This window comes from Dysidea avara, chromosome 1, assembly GCF_963678975.1.
Source record: "Dysidea avara chromosome 1, odDysAvar1.4, whole genome shotgun sequence".
Lineage (NCBI taxonomy): Eukaryota > Metazoa > Porifera > Demospongiae > Dictyoceratida > Dysideidae > Dysidea > Dysidea avara.
Window position 1 is genome coordinate 56,471,658 of NC_089272.1, and position 20,468 is coordinate 56,492,125.

Sequence of the window (20,468 nt, forward strand, 5' to 3'; positions counted from 1 at the left end):
ATATTTACTTGGTTAAACGCCACACCTTTAATAGTAGCTGCACTTGAGTGGTGTCACGATTGATTTTGAAAATAAGATCATTTTCAAGCATCGAGTGGTGGTCAAATTCGAATAGTCACCGCATGCATTGATTTTATGAATAAGGTAATAAACGCCACGGCATTTAACCAAGTAAATATGATATGTATGTTATACATTGGATATATTGTACAGTAGAACTATCCCTTAAATTCTTAATAGTAACCAATTGCAAATATATAGTGAAACATGAATAAGGAAATTGGAAGGTATTCTTTTATGAGCAGACGTATGTCTTAATTTCCTGCAATGTAATATGTATGTATTAGATATATCAAACATTACATGTAGAATATTGATTATAGTAATACAAGTATATGGAATTTTCAGCTAGAGTAGGGATCATAGCATATTGATAAAAAGTACTGAAACAAGCTGGAGTAGTGTACTATATTAAATCACAGTAAAACAATAAGAAGTGTTATATCCCTACTGTGTTCAAGAATAATGGAAATGCACAATGGGGATATAACAATTCCTATTGTTTTACTGTGATTTAATATTGTGCACTACTCCAGCTTGTTTCAGTACTTTTTATCAATATGCTATGATCCCTACTCTAGCTGAAAATTCCAATTTTTTTGTGCATGTGTTTGTATGTTTTTTTGTGAAAATTATGACTGGCGAACCCATGCATACCGCATCAAAAGAAAGAAATGACACCGCACGTCCCAGCTATCAATTATCAAAGTGAAATATTCATTATGTTTCGTTGTCAGCTACATGTATGTTTAACCATTACACAGCATTATGAATCAAGAACTGTTCGAAAAGCACTTCTGCAATCAAAGTAGCCACTATGAACAATTTCCGTTACAAAGGGAAACCATCATGCACTACCACCAAATCGACACCTTTCACTGTCAGCAAAGATGAATGGGGCACAAATGAGGACATTGGTAAGTCCATGACGAATGCATTGTACGTACCGCGGTATGCCAAAAGGCATGTGTCCGGCTGAGCCATGTCAAACAGTGAAAAAATACAGCCCATTATGCTTGTCTGAAGGCATCAGTTAGTTACTCAGTCATCACTAGAAAATTCCTTTTAGTAATTTTAGCAACTTGTTGAAAACATTTCGGGTTGATCTGAAGGCTTGTTTGGGCTTAGTTTTACCTGCCTCATTGTCATCAGGGTAAATTGAGGCTGATGTTCCACACCCAAACCTATGTGGTCCCTACTATACAGTAGTACTATCATACTGTATGATTATAGTGCGTGACTTGTAAAATATTCTGTTTCTTAGAAATATATTATATAGTTATACAACGGCCACGAGTGCTCTGCCTGATATAAACGCACGAGCCTGAGGGCCGTCATGTTATGTACCACTCACCTAATAGGTGGGGAGAGTCTCACAAGACAGCTGTAACACTTATAAAGACCAGGTTTCTAACATCGATTGTGGGTAACCAAACCAGACGTTGCGATGACGTTCCCCCTGCAGTACTGCAGCCAAATGCAACGTTGTCTCATAACAGTGCGAGCAATTTAAAAACTCACTAATTAAAGGGTGTGGCACCCGTTTCAATTCGTCCCAAACAAAACAGGATTCTCATTTACAACTACAGACTCACAACGTGTACAGTGTTGTGTACAATGATCATGTGATAAGAGGTAACTTTTCCTTGTTAGAATAATTTTGATTTCCTCATTTGGTGTTAACCATAACAGTAACTAATAGCATACCACAGATAGGCTAACACTGATGTGTCATATTTCAGAACAAGGAAGAGAGTTATTGTAAAAGGAAAGAATACCACCAGATAATGGATAATATTACAAATGATACTGTATGATGCTTGTGGTACTTTTCACTTGCAGCAGCAGATAAATATATTCATGTTCATTATGCACCCGAATCAATGCAGCATAAGTGGCAAGTAATGCTAAAGGATTTAGTGGTACCGATTACTCAGTAACTCATATAGAAGAATACAAGGCTGTACTTGAAGTGTTATGAACAACTATTCACCCCCAAGTCAAGGCATTACTAATTTTCTCTTCCACCATTGGATATGCATGCAGAGTTGCCATAATAGTTTCACAGTTTCCAATACCATATATAATGTAGTCTTATATTCTATGGATAGATTGTTGTGTATGAATATAACTCAGTAGTTTCCCATAGATGTAGTCAGTAGTCACAATTGTGTTCCAATAAACAAATATTGGCCCAAATTTGGTGGTATTGAACTTGTATTGGTAAAACTCTATGTGCCCCATACAACCAATACTATGATTGACATCATTTAGTTTAATTGCTTTTCAAGATGGCAGGATATTTATCTAATCCCCGTAAATCGATGACTACAACTGAAACCAGCAAGCTGCACTTTAAGAGATTAGCAAGTTTGTTATTCTTGTGTACAAAGTATCAGTAATGGATTGGTATTGTCCTAATAAGCATGCATCAATGTAAAATTGGCTGGTGGAAAGTAGTATCAATGCATCACTAATAAGGGACTCCTGTACCTAGTTGACATTTGACCCCTACTTCAATCATGGCTCTATTATTACTCTCTATTTCTATTGTCCTACATTTTTTGTTGCTTGTATGAAATGTTCATGAGCCTAACGTCTGTTACCTTGAGACTAATTTTGGAGCAATTTCCAACATCATGTAACAAGTTTCCAACTCCATGTAAGTAGCCTAAAATCCATCATCTAACCATTAATAAAACCTGTTAGTCAGGCAGCATTTTCTAAGATGTTATGCTTCAGTACCACAAGGCTTTGTGCTCCTGGTTTACTAGGTGATGGACCTTTGAATATGGTTAATTTGGATGGGACAGGTGAGACGTTGGACAGGCTGACATATATGTTCCCCTTTTGTAAAAGTTTTAATAGTACAACCTTGACATAAAGGATCTTTGGTATAAAAATTGTACATACACTGTATTGCCTCAAATCATATATAAATTCATGGTCCTGTTTAGTGGCCAGAGAAAGCCTCTAAGACAAATATAAACACTGGGTTTTGAAGAAATGCCAGTTTCAAAACGAATGCCTAGTGTAGTGCAGCGCCACATATGATCGAGTTAAAGCATTTATTGGCCTTGAGTTCTTTTTACCTTGAGTCTGTGTTGTGTGCTGAGAAATACATTAAGAAGAGTACAACTGATCAGAGGTCATATTAAGTTGATTCCAAGAATATGTGATCATTCAACTTGTCAATTATAATCTCTGGTCTTGTGTTTAGTAGCCAGAGTATAAAGTTGCATGAAAGAGGACAAAATTTGAGACAACGTTATGGTAGATACTGTAGCTCAGTATGGTCTCTGACAAGCCATGTTTGTTTAAGCTATAGTGTGCACATAAACTAATTCCACTGTTATTTTGTTAGCATTTATTAGCATGACTTCCTCTTCTACGAAACGCCATTTTATATTTCTGCTTGGCAAGTGATGTACGTATAGGTCATGTATTGGTCATGCAGTGTACACTACAGTGGTCTGTGATTACAGCTCTTGTTGAAAACTTTCACCGGTAGAGTAATGCTAAGTGAATCATCCCTTTAAGGCAAATGCTAGTGGTCAGGGTTGAATGGTTAGAATAATTACAACACTACCTTACATAATTATACATAATATTACTATTAGTTGCCATCAAGATACATTTACTATATAGGGTTTGGTCTTTAGTCTAAAAATTGTAATTACATCATAAACCAGATCAGCTTTATCACTGAAATGTGTTTATACAGTATATTATATCACACATACGTAATACATGTATACATTAACAAAAGCTGTCCAAGAGACCATACATCTATTACTTGGTTTCATTATTGAATTATTGTGATTAATACCATACCTGTTTCACTGCCCATACAAAAGTCTCAATAGTAGCAGTGAGATTTATCCCGTATTTCACTGGTAGCAGTGAAAAAGTTGTAATTGCAATTTCATTGGCTAGAATTTATGTTAACAATGTATCGCCAATTAGTGTTGACGCGTGTTTAGTACATAGTGACAAATTGCGTACATGGCAATGCTAATGCACAACATGCGTATGGTATTAACTGGGAATAGCATGGGTAGCAGTGAAATTTGGGATAAATACCACTCTTGTTGTATTAAAAATTGTAAATTTCACGAGGTGAATCCCCATTTCCAATACAACACTAGTGGTATTTATCCCAAATTTCACTGCTACCCATGCTATTACTATAGTATGTTTGCGTTGAGCTGAATCCTCAAAAACATTTAATAACTCATGGATGCAATTACACACAATCTTGAAATTTCGCTCATTTGTAGTACTGGTTGATCCGCTAAAAATATTTCAAAAACTTGTTGTTCAAATGTTTGACATAATATTTACAGCCAATTAAAATTTTCATAATACATTTCCTATGGAGAAGCCATATAAGTATAGTGTCCATTAGAGCCCTTTCCCGAACTTGTAATGGAACCAAACCGTACATGTCTGTTGTTGACACCTTTGCTGTTACCAATAATCATCTGGTTGGCAGAAATGTTAACTCTGTTGAGAAAAAATCCACTTTTAATTTTTAGCTGTTTTTCAGGGTTCAGCTCAACGTGAGCATACTATAGTACAAAATTGTGGAGTATTTGGAAACTGCAACAATGATAATTTCCTTTAATTAATTTTCTTAATACCCGATGTGTAATAATTTCTTTTAAGATAATATTATGAGCTTTAGTGCACTATTCAATAACACAAGATACCTTCATCCATTTTAGTTCTTCTAGCGTATCAGAAATTCATTAGAAGTATTGTACTTTGATTGTACTAACTACCGGCCATAATGTGTGTTTGTGGACAGGAACAAACTATGCCAATTATACTTGTTAGCATGAGCAAGTTTCATTAGAAAAGTTATGTCATGCATAACAAACTATGTAAACACTCCATTCTGACTCTGAAGTTCTTCATGTTTATACTTGAATGGCATGTCTTCATTGATTCATTTACTTGCACACACACATAGCTCATGCTATTGTCTACTTCTAACATCACTTCCACTTAACTAGAACAATGGCTGTGAATATATAACACATTGTGCTAAGTGATTCCACTCCAAGGAGACATGTTCATTCATAGGAAGTTTCTAGCTTAATTCACTGTTAGTTCTTTTTTCTTGCGTATTGTGCACTTAGATTATATTATTTGATAAAATTGTGCAGGTCATAATATTAAATTTTAAACGATTTCCACTTTAGGTATACATACATACTTGCTTTCAGGTTTTGGTGGTTTTACCACATAAAGGTTTACGCATCAATATTTGGTACATATTTGATTCTTTAATTTTTTTTTTTTTCTACAGATGAGCCAAATTTTATGAAGAGATTTTGCATTGACAATGTCAGCCAAATTTCAAGTAAGTTGTTACTCTCACTTACTTAGTAACAATTTGTTTATTGTGGACATACCACTGTAGAAATGGGATAGTTCATTGTTTGTTTTAAGTACTCACACAATTTACCATTGTGTCACTAATGGTCACAAAAACGCGGTAATGTAATTTAGCAACATTATCATTCTTTGTTAATTGCTTAATGGGTTAGATGGCCTTTGTGATGAGGTCATAGCGGATAGAATTTCTTTTGTTAGCCAGTAAACAGTACAAGCAAACTTGACAATGTGTTATTTTACATGAGTTTTGATAACAGATTTTTAAAGTGTGAATATCTATATTCAGTCACATGAGTGTTCTTAAACACCCAAAAATACATTGCTTGATAATAAAAATTATTTACATGACTATCTTACTTGCTTTGTTGATTTCTTTACAGGTAACAGCTCATCATCAACTACTAGTAACTTTGATACAGTTCTAAGCTTGATCATTCATGAGAAGGATACTGTAATAGGGAGTATACTGTCTACTATAGGCAGAGGCTCTACCATGAGACCAGAGAGTATTTCTTATGGCTCAAAAGTTGGTCAACTAAGACAAGTAGTGATACGATTTAATATAAGTGGTGCCTTGAAACTGAGCCATCTTATTTTGGCTAATCAGCTGAACTTAGTTACATGTGATGTGGTGGCCTTTCAATTGGAAGGTGGTCCTCTTGTTTGGATACAAAATAGATCCCAAATTGCTCGATACTTAACAACCACTAACAAGGGTAAGTGAAGCTCAATACACCATGCTAGTAAAATGAAGCTCTAAGATGTAACTTGGTTGTTAATAATTTTATTTGGAGCTGGGAAGTTAATGCTTTTTAAAAATTACAATTGGCAATACTATGAAAAGAGTAAGCGTAGTTATAGTGGTTTACTATGAAAACTGCCAAGTGCTTTATTAGGTTTTGTCTACATTCCACCAATAACCACTTTATCATTACATAAGCAGTCTATGATGTGTTAGTACATCACTAGAACTACAGTTAATTTCTATATCACATGGCAACTGGAACTTACACAACACACATTATACTATATTCATATATATATAAGTTATTCATTGTTAGATTTCTGATCAGTCTTCCCCAGTGGAGCGTTTCTCTTGTTGTTGATTATAGTGCCAAAATAATTTCCGAATGGCTCAGGGCATGTAATGCCTGCATGCTATTAGGAATTACATGAGGAAGGTGAAGTTGAAATATCAACATGCAATGGACATAAATACATTATATCACAGCAAATTTTTTAAAGAGTTCACGTGACAAAGTTCTAATGATGTCATTTCCGATAAACCGGGTATATAAATCGCCACATGTCCCTTCTAACTTGGCTTTCTTTGTAGAATCTACCTGTGTGTGAACAATGAAAAACAATAATGTAACACTATAATGTAGGGAGGGTGGGTGGAAATGTTGATATTTCAACTTCACCTTCCTCATGTAATTCCTAATAGCATGCAGGCATTACATACCCTGAGCCATTCAGAAATTACATTTTGGAAGGCTCCGTCTCAATATCAACATGTAAGTTTGAAGCTACTAGACCTGCTTTCCCAAAGGACGTTTCATTTTCTGTGTTCTTTGAATAATGGAGGTAGAACTAACAGATGACTAATCTGCTGCTTGTAAAATGTCGGATGTTGTTACACCAGCAGCTGCTGCTGTTGAGCTAGAAGCCCCTCTAACAGAATGAACTTTAAAGATCTTAGTGTTGATACCAGCCTCACTCAAACATGTCTAACCATCTGGCTATGGTCACTGGCTCGTGTTTTCTGATCCAGGACAAAAATAGTAGAGTCTTCTTATCTGTTGATAAATCACAAAACTCCAACGTTCTGGCCTCATATGCCGGTGTGTAACTACTGGACAAATTGTTTCATCCTCTGCATACCTTGGACAAAAGAAGTCTGCCAAAGGTTTTGAAGGTCTACTCTGCTTTGAGAGATGTTGAGGCTTGAATATCACGCCTGGTGTTGTAAAACAATGATGACCAATGTCCAGCTTGGTCAGATCCACTGTTCTAGCTGGTCTAGTTAATGCCATAAGCATCGCTGACTTTAAGGTGAGCTGACAGAGTGACAACTGGTCATTCTTACTCCAGCTCTGCAAATATTTTAGGACTGCTCCAACATCTCAAAAGGCTGAATACCTTGGCAATGGGTGCCTCTCATTATATACACCTTTGAGCATCCTCGTAATCAAAGGATGTTGCCCAATGGAGTGCCCATCAACTTTCGAATGGATTGCTGAGATTGCTGACCTGTAGGAGTTCAATGACCGGTACTTGTAACCAACTCTGCTAAAAAGTTGACTATATCTTCTATAGGTCCAGTAGTGGGATCTCTATTCCTTGGTCCACACCAGCAAGCCCACTTTTCAAACAATGAATCGTAGCTTGATTTAATCTTGGACCTCCAGGATGCAAGAAGGAGTTTTGCAGCTTCTGGAGAACTTCCTTGTGATGTAAAGGATTTCCGGAGATTGGCTATGCCACTAGTGTTACTACCCCTTGGCTCATTATGAGGTCTTGTTCTGACTGAAGTATCACCAGATCTTCCTGAGCTGGAGGGATCCTGGGGAAGTCCTCCACCATTTCCAGGATGATTGGATACCAAGATTGGGATGTCCACAGAGGTGTGATCATCACTACTCTGGCTACCTGCCTCTTTTCTTGGCTCAGACAATGTGCAATAAAACACCATAGGCAAATCCCCTTTTCTGAGACCAATCTTGATTGAACGTATTCGTTCCCTGTGCCTCCGGGTCTGGTCTCCAACTGTAAAACATTGGGAACTGCTTTGTTAGTCGAGAAACAAACAGGTCTATCTGTAGAGGCCCCATTGCCTGCTGTATTTGGTTGAATACTTGGGGATTTAGCATCCAATTACAGCGATATTTCATCAGTCTCAACTCCTGATCTGCTGCTACATTCTCCTTCCCTGGCAAATACTCTGCTATTAGGAAAATATTCCTCTGTAGACACCACTCCCATATTGTCAAGGTCAGTTGACACAACAGGGGGGAATGTGTGCCTCCTAGCTTATTGATGTATGTCACTGCTGTGACATTGTCCAGTTTCATCTGAATTGCCGTACTGTGATTGTGTTTGGCAAAGCTCTGCAGGAAGGCTGCCAACAATTCTAGGTAGTTGATGTGGTATAAGGTTTCTTCCTGTGGCCACCTTCCCCCTGTACTCTGTTCGCCCTGTCAAGCTCCCCAGCCCTTGTTGGAGGCGTCTGACTCTATTGTCATATTTGGTATTCGGGGCCATATAGGAGATTTTATTGGCAGCTTCCAGTCCAGGGATATCCACCAAGTTAGGTCATTCACAGCCTCCTTGCCTATGGCCAGCTTTGGGGCTTTTTTAACCTATCTTTTTTTTCTTTACCACAGGAAGAAGAAAAGATGAAGCAGATGTTAAATACTTTAAATATTTCTAATTTTATCATTAAATGTACAAATGTGACCGGGCCTGTGATAATAGGGCATGTGGGCACATGATTTTTGCCTACTTTTTCACACATTCATACTCATACCATTTTTTACCATTATGCTATGGTATTGCAATTTTCAGCTCTTAGTCAGCATTTAATTGGCATCATGATGCAAGTTACAGACTGCACAAATACTATTCCAGTACTGAGATATGACCTGAAGAGTGATGGGTTGTAGTCTGTGCCCACATGCCCTGTTTTCGCAGGCCCAGTCACAAATTATATATATAATACATATATTTATTACAGAATTCTCTACATGGGGGTTTCTTTGTAACTGAACACTCTACAAGGTGACTTCTTCTAGCTGATCTCTCTACAGGGTGAATTGTTTGTAGCTGAACTATCTAGAAGGTAACTTCTTCTAGCTGATCTCTCTACAGGGTGATTTGTTTGTAGCTGAACTATCTACAAGGTAACTTCTTCTAGCTGATCTTTCTACAGGGTGATGTGTCTGTAGCTGAATTCTCTACAGGGTGCTTTGTTTGCAGCTGAACTATCTACACGGTGGTTTCTTTGTAGCTGAACTCTCTGCAAGGTGACTTCTTCTAGCAAATCTCTCTATAGGGTATTTGTTTGTAGCTGAATTCTGTACAGGTGATTTGTTTGCAGCTGAGCTCTCTACAAGGTGACTTCTTCTAGCTGATGTCTCTACAGGGTGATTTGTTTGTAGCTGAACTCTCTACAGGGTGATTTGTTTGCAGCTGAATTCTCTACAAGGTGACTTCTTCTAGCTGATGTCTCTACAGGGTCACTTGTTTGTAGTTGAACTCTCTACATGATGGTTTCTTTGTAGCTGAGCTCTCTACAAGGTAACTTCTTCTAGCTGATGTCTCTACAGGGTCACTTGTTTGTAGTTGAACTCTCTACAAGGTAACTTCTTCTAACTGATGTCTCTACAGGGTCACTAGTTTGTAGCTGAACTCCCTACATTGTGGTTTCTTTGTAACTGAACTCTCTACAAGGTGACTTCTTCTAACTTATCTTTCTACAGGGTAATTTGTTTGTAGCTGAACTCTCTACAAGGTAACTTCTTCTAGCTGATCTCTGTACAGGGTGAATTGTTTGGAGCTGAACTCTCTATAAGGTAACTTCTTCTAGCTGATCTCTATACAGGTTGCTTGTTTCTAGCTGATCTCTATACAGGTTACTTGTTTCTAGCTGATCTAGTCTCCAGTGAGCAAGCGAGACTACGTTTTGAGCATTCAATTCCTGTTGACTGTATTGTATTGTATTGTGTACTGTGCAGGAATCATGTATAATTATAATGCACAGATGTAATTATAAATGCAGTGGCCATTCGTACACCACTTTTTTGTGTTATTCGTCCGGCAGTATCACTCATAACTCAAATATCAAACACACTAGTTGTATGAAGGTACGTTTTTGGGTGAGTTCGAGGCGAGCTAGGGTTGGAGCAGGCAAAGTGAGCATCCCGGCAAAGCCAGGCCAACTCACCCAAAAACTTACCTTCATACAGACAGTGAAAATCATCATTGTGCGTAACAGGCGAACGTAATGTTAGGTTAGGGTTAGGGTCGGGTTCAGCTTTGGTTTCTTCTTCACTGGGTATTCTTATTATATAGGTTTCTTCTTGAATGACGTATATAAGGTAGAAACTAAAGGAGCTGGGAGCCACGGTACAGTGGTTTGGACACCTGCTTACGAAGCTCGAAGTACCGGGTTCAAATCACGGTCAAGGCTTTTTTTTTCGTTTCAGGACCCTTTTTTGTCTAAGGTTTATTTTATTCATGTGACTGCCGGACAAATAGCCACTGCGAATTATAAGTGTCCAAATCAATACAAAACTCAGTGTATGTGGGAGCGTTAAATAAGTAGCTACATGTATGTGATAACTAAGCCAGTAACTTTATAACTTAAAATCAGTCAGTGGGTGTTTTGTTCCACGTAGCTACTGTGAGTTTACAGACAGAAATTGGGTGTGGCTTTGTGCATACCTAGTATTACAATTTCCCGATGTATTAAAGTGAGTGTGGCTCACAAAAAGTACTTATCCTGCTGCAAGACTAGACTATGTACAATTCGTACAATAATCGATCAGTGGGCGTGGCTCCACGTAAGCTTGCAGATAGCAACGGACATGGTTTTGTGCTACAGACTGCACTTACTAATAAATGGGCATGACTGAGGATCTGTTTGTAATGTGATGAGTGGGCGTGGCTCCCGAAAAAGTTGCACGACTAGTGTTAATAAGTTTCCACGTCATCAAACTAACAATTTCTTTTCTCACGTGATCCAATCCGGGTCAGACCCGGATAATCTGTCAACCGAGTCAGACCCGGATGACCCGGAGAAAATGTGACCCAGATGACCCGGATGACCCGACCCGGTTTCAATGCTGATATGTGTGTAGCTAAAGCACACATAGGATAGAATTTGACTGTAAAGTAGCTATGGCCCTTAGCCATGAGTTGTCATTGGAAGCTAGCATTAAGGGATAACCTGACAACTCTAGATATTCATTCATTTGATCATGTGGAGCATGTTTTCATGTAAAGTTAGCTAGCTGTATAGAGATGTTGCGTGATCATGTGTTCGGGTGAAGAGATGAGTTGTAGTTATTGTAAGCAAGTCAATCTTACAGCAACGTATGTAGCTAGTCTGGCTGTACAATTTTCAATGATAATTAAATTTTAATGATCATATCCATGCTGATTATGTAATTACCACGCATTTGCATTCGTGCGTATCTGCATAGCTATATTACAATACCATATAATAGCTAATCTAGTATCGTTTGTGTATAGCTATGTTGACCAGTTCTCCGTTAATGCTTTAATTAAGCTAACAGCGTACTGCCATCCACTGGAATTTCCTGGTAGCTAATGTTCAGTTTCATGGATGAATTGCTATAAATACACTGTCCAAAAGTAACAAGGAACATTCTAGTTCACTCGACGCACACTGTACAAGGCCTCGATGGTAGTTGTGTTAACGTCACTGTCCGGTTGGAATCCACTCTCTGTTTTAAATAGTAAACCAATAATAGTTGTATATTAAAGCAGGATTTGTAATGGAAACACAGTTTTCAGTGATCACCACTGTATGCATGATACGTAGCTACGTACGTTGTATGCAAGATTGTGTGTTTGCTAAAAGTATACAATAAACATATAGCTAATCTGATTTGCGCGAATATAGTTATTATTGTATTAGCTACTTTATTTTTTGTAGGTGAGATCCTTGCTAAAAGTTTAACTAGTTCAATTTCAGTCGAAGATATCCCAGCAATGCAGCCTCGTCCGTTCGTTTCATCTCCACCGCCACTCTTGGCAATTAATTCCACAGCTAAAGTGCCGACTAAACCTGAATTAACCTTGTCACCAAAGGTCTCAGAGATCATGCAGAAGAAAGCATCGCAGACGAAGCCATCCGGAAAGCTATCACCTCTCACGATACCTCCGTCACCAATTTCCCCTGATCCCCGGTCGTCCGTGAGTCCATTTTCTAGCGCATCGACTCCAGTGAAATATTTGTCAGTTGTATCTGGAAAGCTCAGAGCAGGACTACCAGAAGAACTAGACCCTTACCATACCATTGAGTGCTACGAACGGCTAACAAATAAAGTGATACCTATGCATGCAAGCATGATTGGCTGTACAGCAAGTGCTAGTGACAAAGAACTTAACAGAAGTACACAAGAAGTGCCAGTAATAGCATCATCAGTAAGTCCACTGTTAAGCTCGTCAGCTGTTCAGGCTGCAGTTGGTATAGGGATGTCAATGAAGCCACAACCTGACAATTCACCAAAGGTTCCTATCCAGACTATTAAATTGACCCACAAGTATCAAGAGAACAAACATTCAAGACAACCAAAGAAGCACAGTGATACATCATCACCAAATGACAGCAGGTCACACAGTAATAGCCCTAGCAATGGCAACAGTACTGGTGATGTGAGTGTTGTGGGGATACCATCAAGTGCTAAAAATGAAGTAACCACACCAGCAGGAAAGTCACCATTAGCTACCCACTCCATGTTCAATACCGCCATTGCTGCTGCAGCTGGCTTACCAGCAATTCCTCAACCATTTCCATTGCCAATTATGTTCCACCCCACGTTTACTCCAACTACACCTGGAACTCAGTTACCATTTGTCTACCCCTCTTTGACACCTCTTGGAATGAGCAGCCCTCTCTCAACACTGCAGCAGTTTCCAATGTTACAACAGAGTCATCCCAATCCTTACATGATGGTTGATTGTCCAACATTTGTGTGGCCACCAAGTAGCAAAGTTGCTGGGGCTGGATTCAGTTTTATGATGCCAAATAGCTCAGTGTTGCAAACACCTCCAAGCAGTGCTCTTCAAGAGAATTCAAACTCTCAAACCAGAAAAAGATGTACCCCTCCTCCAGTTGTTGAAGGCAACTCACAGGTAACACCCATCATTCCTGAGCCATCACCAAAGAAAGCAAGACCAGACTTTGCCTCCACTAGTTCAAGCAGTCATTTACCCCAAGTAACTACTTTGAGTAGTGCTACACTGAGTACCATACCAGCTGCTAGTATTACAAGGCACAGCAACATTCCCATTGTCAGCCAAGAAATGGACACTATCCATAAGCTGATTACAGATGATGGATCAAGTAGTGAGTCAGAGATGAAGGATAATGGTGACAGTGATTCAGAAGATGATGTGGTGACTTGCCCACAAGAACCAGCACCCATTGAAGGCACCAACAATCTACCACCTTGTAAGTCAACGAAGTCAATAAGTGATAAATTGTTTTGTTCAATTTGATATAACATAGTCACGGTTTTGGTCATTGGTTTTTAGCCATTAACATACAATGATTTTTCCTGGAATTGTATTATTATCACTCACTGTGTAAAGTATTAAATCATTAATTTGTCTCTTTCCTGTTTAGTTCCAAATGGAAGAGGTGTTGTACAACTGTGGCAGTTTCTGTTAGACATGCTACTGACACCTGACAAGAGCTTCATGATTCAGTGGACAGGAAATGAGTATGAGTTCACCATACTACAACCAGATGACGTTGCTGCAATGTGGGGAGAATGCAAGGGAAAGCCTAGAATGAACTATGACAAACTAAGCCGTGGCCTCCGCTACTACTACAGCAAAGGAATCATGGACAAAGTACCAGGAAAGAAGCTGACTTTTAAATTCACTTGTAATGTTGAAGACTATGTCAGGACACGGAGCAGAAATCCTAATGCAGTTCAAACACTACGAGCAATTATAAGAAACAGCAAACTGAATCACATTTCATCTAGTGACTTACCATATAACACACCTAATACGTTAACACTAACTACAACACCACAGTAAATAATTAGCTTCAATCAAGATTTTGGAATTAGCTGCAGAGTTTGTTAAATTGAGTTCCCTGTATATAGGGTGATAAAGGAGACAGCTAGGATTTACAAGGAGAACTGGTTCACAAAATATGAAGAGAGCTGCTGGCAAGAGAGGATAAAGTGGTTTCATATATTTGTATCAAAAGACTGTTACATTTTATTGTATTTTATATGTATTTCATTGTGAAAAGTTTATAAAGTAAACCAATCTTGAAAATTATCTTAGTAAAAATTCAGCAGCACATTTTAAATCCATTCACCACTGCTTGAGTAATTGCACACTCACTTCAAAAGTTGACCAGGCATGAATCTAGAAATAGATAATTTAAGTTTTTGTTAGAATAATAGGCAGAATAACTGTAAATCCTTCCTTGCAGTAATGCATGTATGCTATATTACACATCACTGCTTTATTAGGGCACTTTAATTTGCTATACTAACACCTTTGCATTTAACGTTGATCACAAAAGTTCTAGTATTATTACTGTAGGAGCATAATAGGTATCACTGCAGTATAGCATGTAATTAAAAGCATTATAAGTTGTTGCCTACACTGCTTGAAGTATCTTAGTTTACTAGAGTGGTATATCCCCAGTATATGGAACAGTTAATTGTTATTTTAGTAGTTTTTCAGTAAACCCGCATTCACTGATGTCTTACTGAGAGTTTAAAACTTAGTAAAATAATTATGTTCCATATACTTAAGTTTACTGACACTTTACTATCAGTATAACTACAGTAAGGCATCTTAACAAATTAGTAAACTAAGAACCTTCAAGCAGTGCTATCTAGAGTAACTAGAGAACAATATGCATAAAATCAGTGAATATGTCCAGTGTGGGTAACAAGTTGGCATTGGTTCTTGCTTATATTAGAATGGTGTGCAATAATAATATAATGACATTATTCAAGATTTTGACACTACTCTATGATTCTAGATGAAAAAAGGTACGGAAATTAGAGACGTAGTTGTAAATCATTTTTAAAACGTGTATGTACTGCTACATAGTAGCAAACACTCTAATAGAATAGTCATTCTATAGCTAGCTTTACATGTTGCTAAACATTAACTTTGTGTTGGCATTGTTAGTCACAGTTGGCCTAAATGTTTGAACACACAGCTAATAATTGGTGAAATAAATAGAATCATTGCAAAGAAATACTTTAGCCAGTCTAGCTGATGCAAGTAGTATAATTTTTACGAGACCAATAGAGGTCTATCTCATACTGATATTTATAGCTTAGCTATGTATCTCTTGCAACATCAAATGTCTTGAAATTTATTTTTACAATAATAACAACCACTTAACATGAAATGCACTAAAGAATTACAAAAGTATTAACTGATTAGAGTTCTACAGTATTATTAGCATTTGTTCGCATAGTATTAGTTAATGTATCCACAACCCTAAAATACATTTTCTATTATAGTACATATACAACCAATAGCCTTCTACACTAGGACCATTATAATGGGACACTTGTGATTGTGACAAAAGGTTGTGTTAATGAAAGAATGTTAAATATAATAACTTCACAGAGTTCCCTCTTCTACTCTTTCTAACAATACATACACACACTATAAGTTGACATACATACAAGGATGTCTTGTCTTTCTCTTCATAAGTAGAATCTACAAGGACACATGGGTGCCTCTGGTCTTGTGGATGAGTAATTAATGATCACAAAGATGTCATCCAAGCTCGTTCTCCAAAGATGTCGAACAAGTAGTAACCCCCAAATCAGGCAGCCTAAATTCAAACACAATGAAGTATTATATTTGGTGCAGCAAATAGATATAGTTTTTCTGGATTATAAATGAATTAGATTAGTGAGTTTACACCATGCATTCCGCTGTGTATCTATACAGTATGTGGATGAGCTGAATTAACACTGCACTGTGTGTATGTGCAATTGTGCATACACGTATGTATGCTTGAGCTAAATTATGCTTTGATAACAGCTTATGCTTTTGAACATTGCACTAAAACATCATGCCTAAATTATTCCCGAAAGCTAACTGCTATATTAATACTTCCTGACTATTGTATTAGGGTATTGACTGCACTGTTAGAGTATCTTAATGTAACCATGTTTTTGATTTGAATTGCAGTGACAACATGTGGTATATTCTGTATTTACTGAATATTTCTCCTGTTATGCTGGCATAATGCTTGATAGGCTATAATATGCTTGAATTATGCCAGCATAGTTAGCACATGACTACACGTACACACAGCACACACACATACCTGATCACATTCTGGGATATGAATGATGCTTTTTGGTTGACCATATGTTATGAACTCTATGAGGAAACATTCACACAAAAGCTACACAACCAGCTACCATGCACAATTTAACAATCACACATCAACACACTCATAGTGTTTAACCATTCTCAATTAACAGCTTACCTAATGGCACCCTTCACAGCTGCAATAATAAACCCATGAAGTTTATACATCAATGACCAAAACTGTCACAGAATCACTGGCGTTCATGATCTGTTCACAGGTCAGTCTGCTTGCTGACTAAGGGAGGATGTGCATGATAATTACAGGACATCCTTTTGTACATTATACCATAACTTGATTAATGTGTGTGTGGGTGGGGGGGGGACAGAAAACAATAAAGAAAATGATTTGCATTTTACGTAAGTGATACAGTGATAACATAATGAGTAATGATACCAAAATAGTTACACAATTGTCACTAGAGTTGCAAATAAGCGTCTTACACTCACACACACACACACACACACACACACACACACACACACACACACACACACACACACACACACACACACACACACACACACACACACACACACACACAACATTGACAATTCATAACTTCATATTGGAAATGCTATCAACTTGAAATTTGGTCAGCAGTGAGGACCTTATAGTGAATGGAGAAAATGTTTATATGTTACTTGAACAGTAAGTTATACAATGAAACGTACCCCTTTAGGCCTGTAGTATATGTTGTAATTTAACAAAGCAATAGCATTAACATACTTTCAAATTCCCCGAAATTCAATTTTCCATGATATCCTTAGGATTTGTCCATTCATTATTACAAATATAGCTACAATGTTACATGCTGCCTAGGTATAATCAAATATTTCAGACATGTATATAAGTGGTTACACTCACATTGGAAATACCCAGCATGGGCTTTTGGCCTATAATGGAAGTTGTACATATTAGTTGTAACACAGGCACTTTGGATTGTCCTGATATGTATTCCCACAGCCCTCAAGCTTTGAGCATACATATCAGGCAAATACCCTGTGCCCATGTTACAGTTATTAGTACTAAGCCTGCTTCCATTATTCAGCTAACTGCAGTAAGTTTGTAATATGAAGCATCACCAAGTGAGAAAAATCATAGAAAAGCCACCAGATAAATTGACTAAAACATAACTCACCCGCATCCTAATAATAATGTTCTCTATCATCAGATGTAGAAACTCAGCTGTTGTGGACCACACAAAGTGATAAAAAGAAATTAAAAGAGCAATGCATGGTTGTATAATTTAGGTTGTGATATTAAATTGTGTATGGTTCTTGGGTTGAAGCATATACAAGTTCTAATGCTAAGCAGAAGGCTACATTAGTTTAGACTTACAGTATGGCTTTATTATACAGTGACCTGATTAGACAGGTTTCACTACAAATACAGCAACAATCTTTTTACTGTTATATAAGAACAGAACTTTGTCACCTACCACCCACCATGTACATGGTCACTACCAAAAAAGTATTTTGTTGAAGGAAATAAATTGGCTTAGAGGTTGTTATGTGATAACTACATACATGCTTCCTAACTTCAGTTCATTGTTGCCACCAATTTCATATCAGATCCCTCAGTTACAAACTGGTGTAAACTGTTTACACTTCAGTACACTTGTTAGTCACTTCACAACATCACTATACACTAGTCAAACAATAAAATTAATGATAATCTCAGTCTCAGTTTATGAATATGCTCTATAGATTCAAAACAGCACAACTATGCCATCATTTTGTGTACATGCCTGCCATCAATAATTACATCATAATGCACGTTTTAGTTACATGTTTCTGACTCCCTGTATTCATAGGAATTAAGCCTTCTCAAGTGGGATAGCATTCATTCATTTTATGCAGACATACCTACATACTATATGTGGAGTTGTAGTTGACATAATTCCTGCATGACTGTGTGGGAATGTATTTTTACACTGCCCACCACCATGTGGTGTAATAGCCCACCAGTTGGAAGTTATAGCATAACTAAATGTGTGACTATCAGGTTGAAGCCAGTGTGACGTTATTTCCACACGTTAACTACAACCCACACACTTCATATGTTGTGCATGATCTAGTGTTTGGGACCTGTTAATGATATTATTCATAGAATGCTATCTCAATACAGTGGAAGCACGCAACTTTATATTTAATGTGTTTGACACCTTATAATAATTATTGTAAATTAAGTGAAGGAAGGAGATATGATTGCTGATCTGTCACAGTGTTATATTCCCCATTGCAAAGCATTACAACTGAAGAACAGCACAAAAAGTGCCTTTGGAGTCAATTCAGTCACTATGAAAAATATTGCATATAGGGAAGCTGTAAAGCGCTACCACAAATCAACACTTTGCACTATCATCAAAAAAAAAGAAATGGGACAAAAAGGATGACAAAGGTACATAAATCAAAAGGCACCTGTTGGGCTGAAGCAACATCTAGCAGTAAATAAATCAAGTCCATAGCCTTAGCCATTATTGGTCTGAAAGCATGAATTCAGTCAGTCAACAGAAAATGAAAAATCTAACCAGACCCCAGTCTCACAATTGCATACCTTCATGGCATCTTGGCCAAGGCTACATGATGACATGAAACACACTTCCAATAAGTTTCTTGGAAATTGGCCAATATCTATGTGAGAGAGTGCAAACCTCCATGATTCCTACAATGTCACACTGTATGATGCTATGATAAGGCTGATCATAGCAGCTGAAAACAAAGCATATAGTTAATGACCACTTCACTTTCTGTATTATTATTATAGGTGCATCATTAAGTCAGACATACACTGTAAAATTTATTTTATTGATATGTCTGGCACCATTCTTTTTTTTTGCTGGTAAATCTGCCAGTCATAGCATAAAGGAATTTTAAGCTCAATTAGGGATAACAAGTAGTGAAACAATTCCAGGTATAGGCTGCCTACATCTGCAGATACACTAGTGGAGATTTAATCGCTACTTCATTCTTGAGTTTCCCTTATACTTAAAATGATATTAATAAGTTCTCTATGTAAGTTGAATGATTTCCCATAGTACATACTGCACATTACATTAATGCCTTAATTTTTACTATAGTGCAGCCAACCAATGGGGAAGTATATAGTTAGTCCAGTAGTTAGGGAATTTGCTTGATAAATACAAAGTTCCAGGTGGTAGTGTATAAGAGTCGTTCCTTTCATGCACAAATGGTTACAGAGGTGTCATACTGTCTACTTCTATTTTTGTGTGGCTTATTTTGAATGTGCCCTGGTGTGTATGCATCCATGTAATGACTACTGCTGTTTGCACAGTGTGTACATACGTGCGTGCGTTCGTGTGTGTGTGTGTGTGTGTGTGTGTGTGTGTGTGTGTGTGTGTGTGTGTGTGTGTGTGTGTGTGTGTGTGTGTGTGTGCATTGTTCAGTATATAGTTAGAAGATGTCAGAATCCTATACACAGCTACCTTTTGGTTTATGTTTCTTTTTCATCACAGTTGTATGAGGATTTGATGAACAGACAATTAAAGTATTGAAAGTCATGCAGAAGCAACAACAGTAGGCTTGAGTCAAATATGCTCAAAATTTTGCCCAAAATACTTTCAGGAATATTTCCCTAAAATTTCACCTATCATGCACTTCAGTGTTCCCCATTATGCTTGCATTATGCTCCTAACATTTCTTACAACTATCTTAGAACATTGTAATCAGTGAATACTCTATTAGAATATTTCACTATAAGGTGACTGTTCTATTAGAGAGTATTGATCTGATTTTGTTGTGATATAGTCTGCAATTTCCACTGACTGCTCTATTAGGGAGTATCTATCTGTTTTCATGGAAACAGTAGTTTGAAATATCCACTTTAATATGCTAGGGTATAGCACTCCAGCCTATTA

At 37.5% G+C, this 20,468-nt stretch overlaps 1 protein-coding gene and 1 long non-coding RNA gene across 4 annotated transcripts in view; one reads left to right on the plus strand and one right to left on the minus strand.

Annotated features, from left to right (window-relative positions):
• LOC136236850 (uncharacterized) overlaps positions 1 to 14,511 on the plus strand; it is a 56,947-nt gene extending 42,436 nt beyond the window's left edge. For both annotated transcript variants that reach the window (XM_066027088.1, XM_066027082.1), the window contains exons 2-5: positions 5,375 to 5,428; positions 5,844 to 6,179; positions 12,146 to 13,666; positions 13,841 to 14,511. In XM_066027088.1, coding sequence (XP_065883160.1) covers positions 5,375 to 5,428; positions 5,844 to 6,179; positions 12,146 to 13,666; positions 13,841 to 14,262 — 2,333 coding nt within the window. In that variant the 3' untranslated portion in view covers positions 14,263 to 14,511. The remainder of the gene's footprint in view (positions 1 to 5,374; positions 5,429 to 5,843; positions 6,180 to 12,145; positions 13,667 to 13,840) is intronic.
• A 1,165-nt stretch (positions 14,512 to 15,676) lies between these two features.
• On the minus strand, positions 15,677 to 17,768 carry LOC136251161 (uncharacterized). 2 transcript variants are annotated; one of them, XR_010698961.1, is made up of 4 exons: positions 17,318 to 17,768; positions 16,709 to 16,825; positions 16,544 to 16,599; positions 15,677 to 16,042 (listed from the first exon to the last, which is right to left on the minus strand). It is a non-coding gene; the product is annotated as an uncharacterized lncRNA (long non-coding RNA). The 2 variants fall into 2 exon arrangements; XR_010698960.1 differs by lacking the exon at positions 17,318 to 17,768 and having other exon boundaries at positions 16,709 to 16,898.
• Positions 17,769 to 20,468: the final 2,700 nt, after the last annotated feature.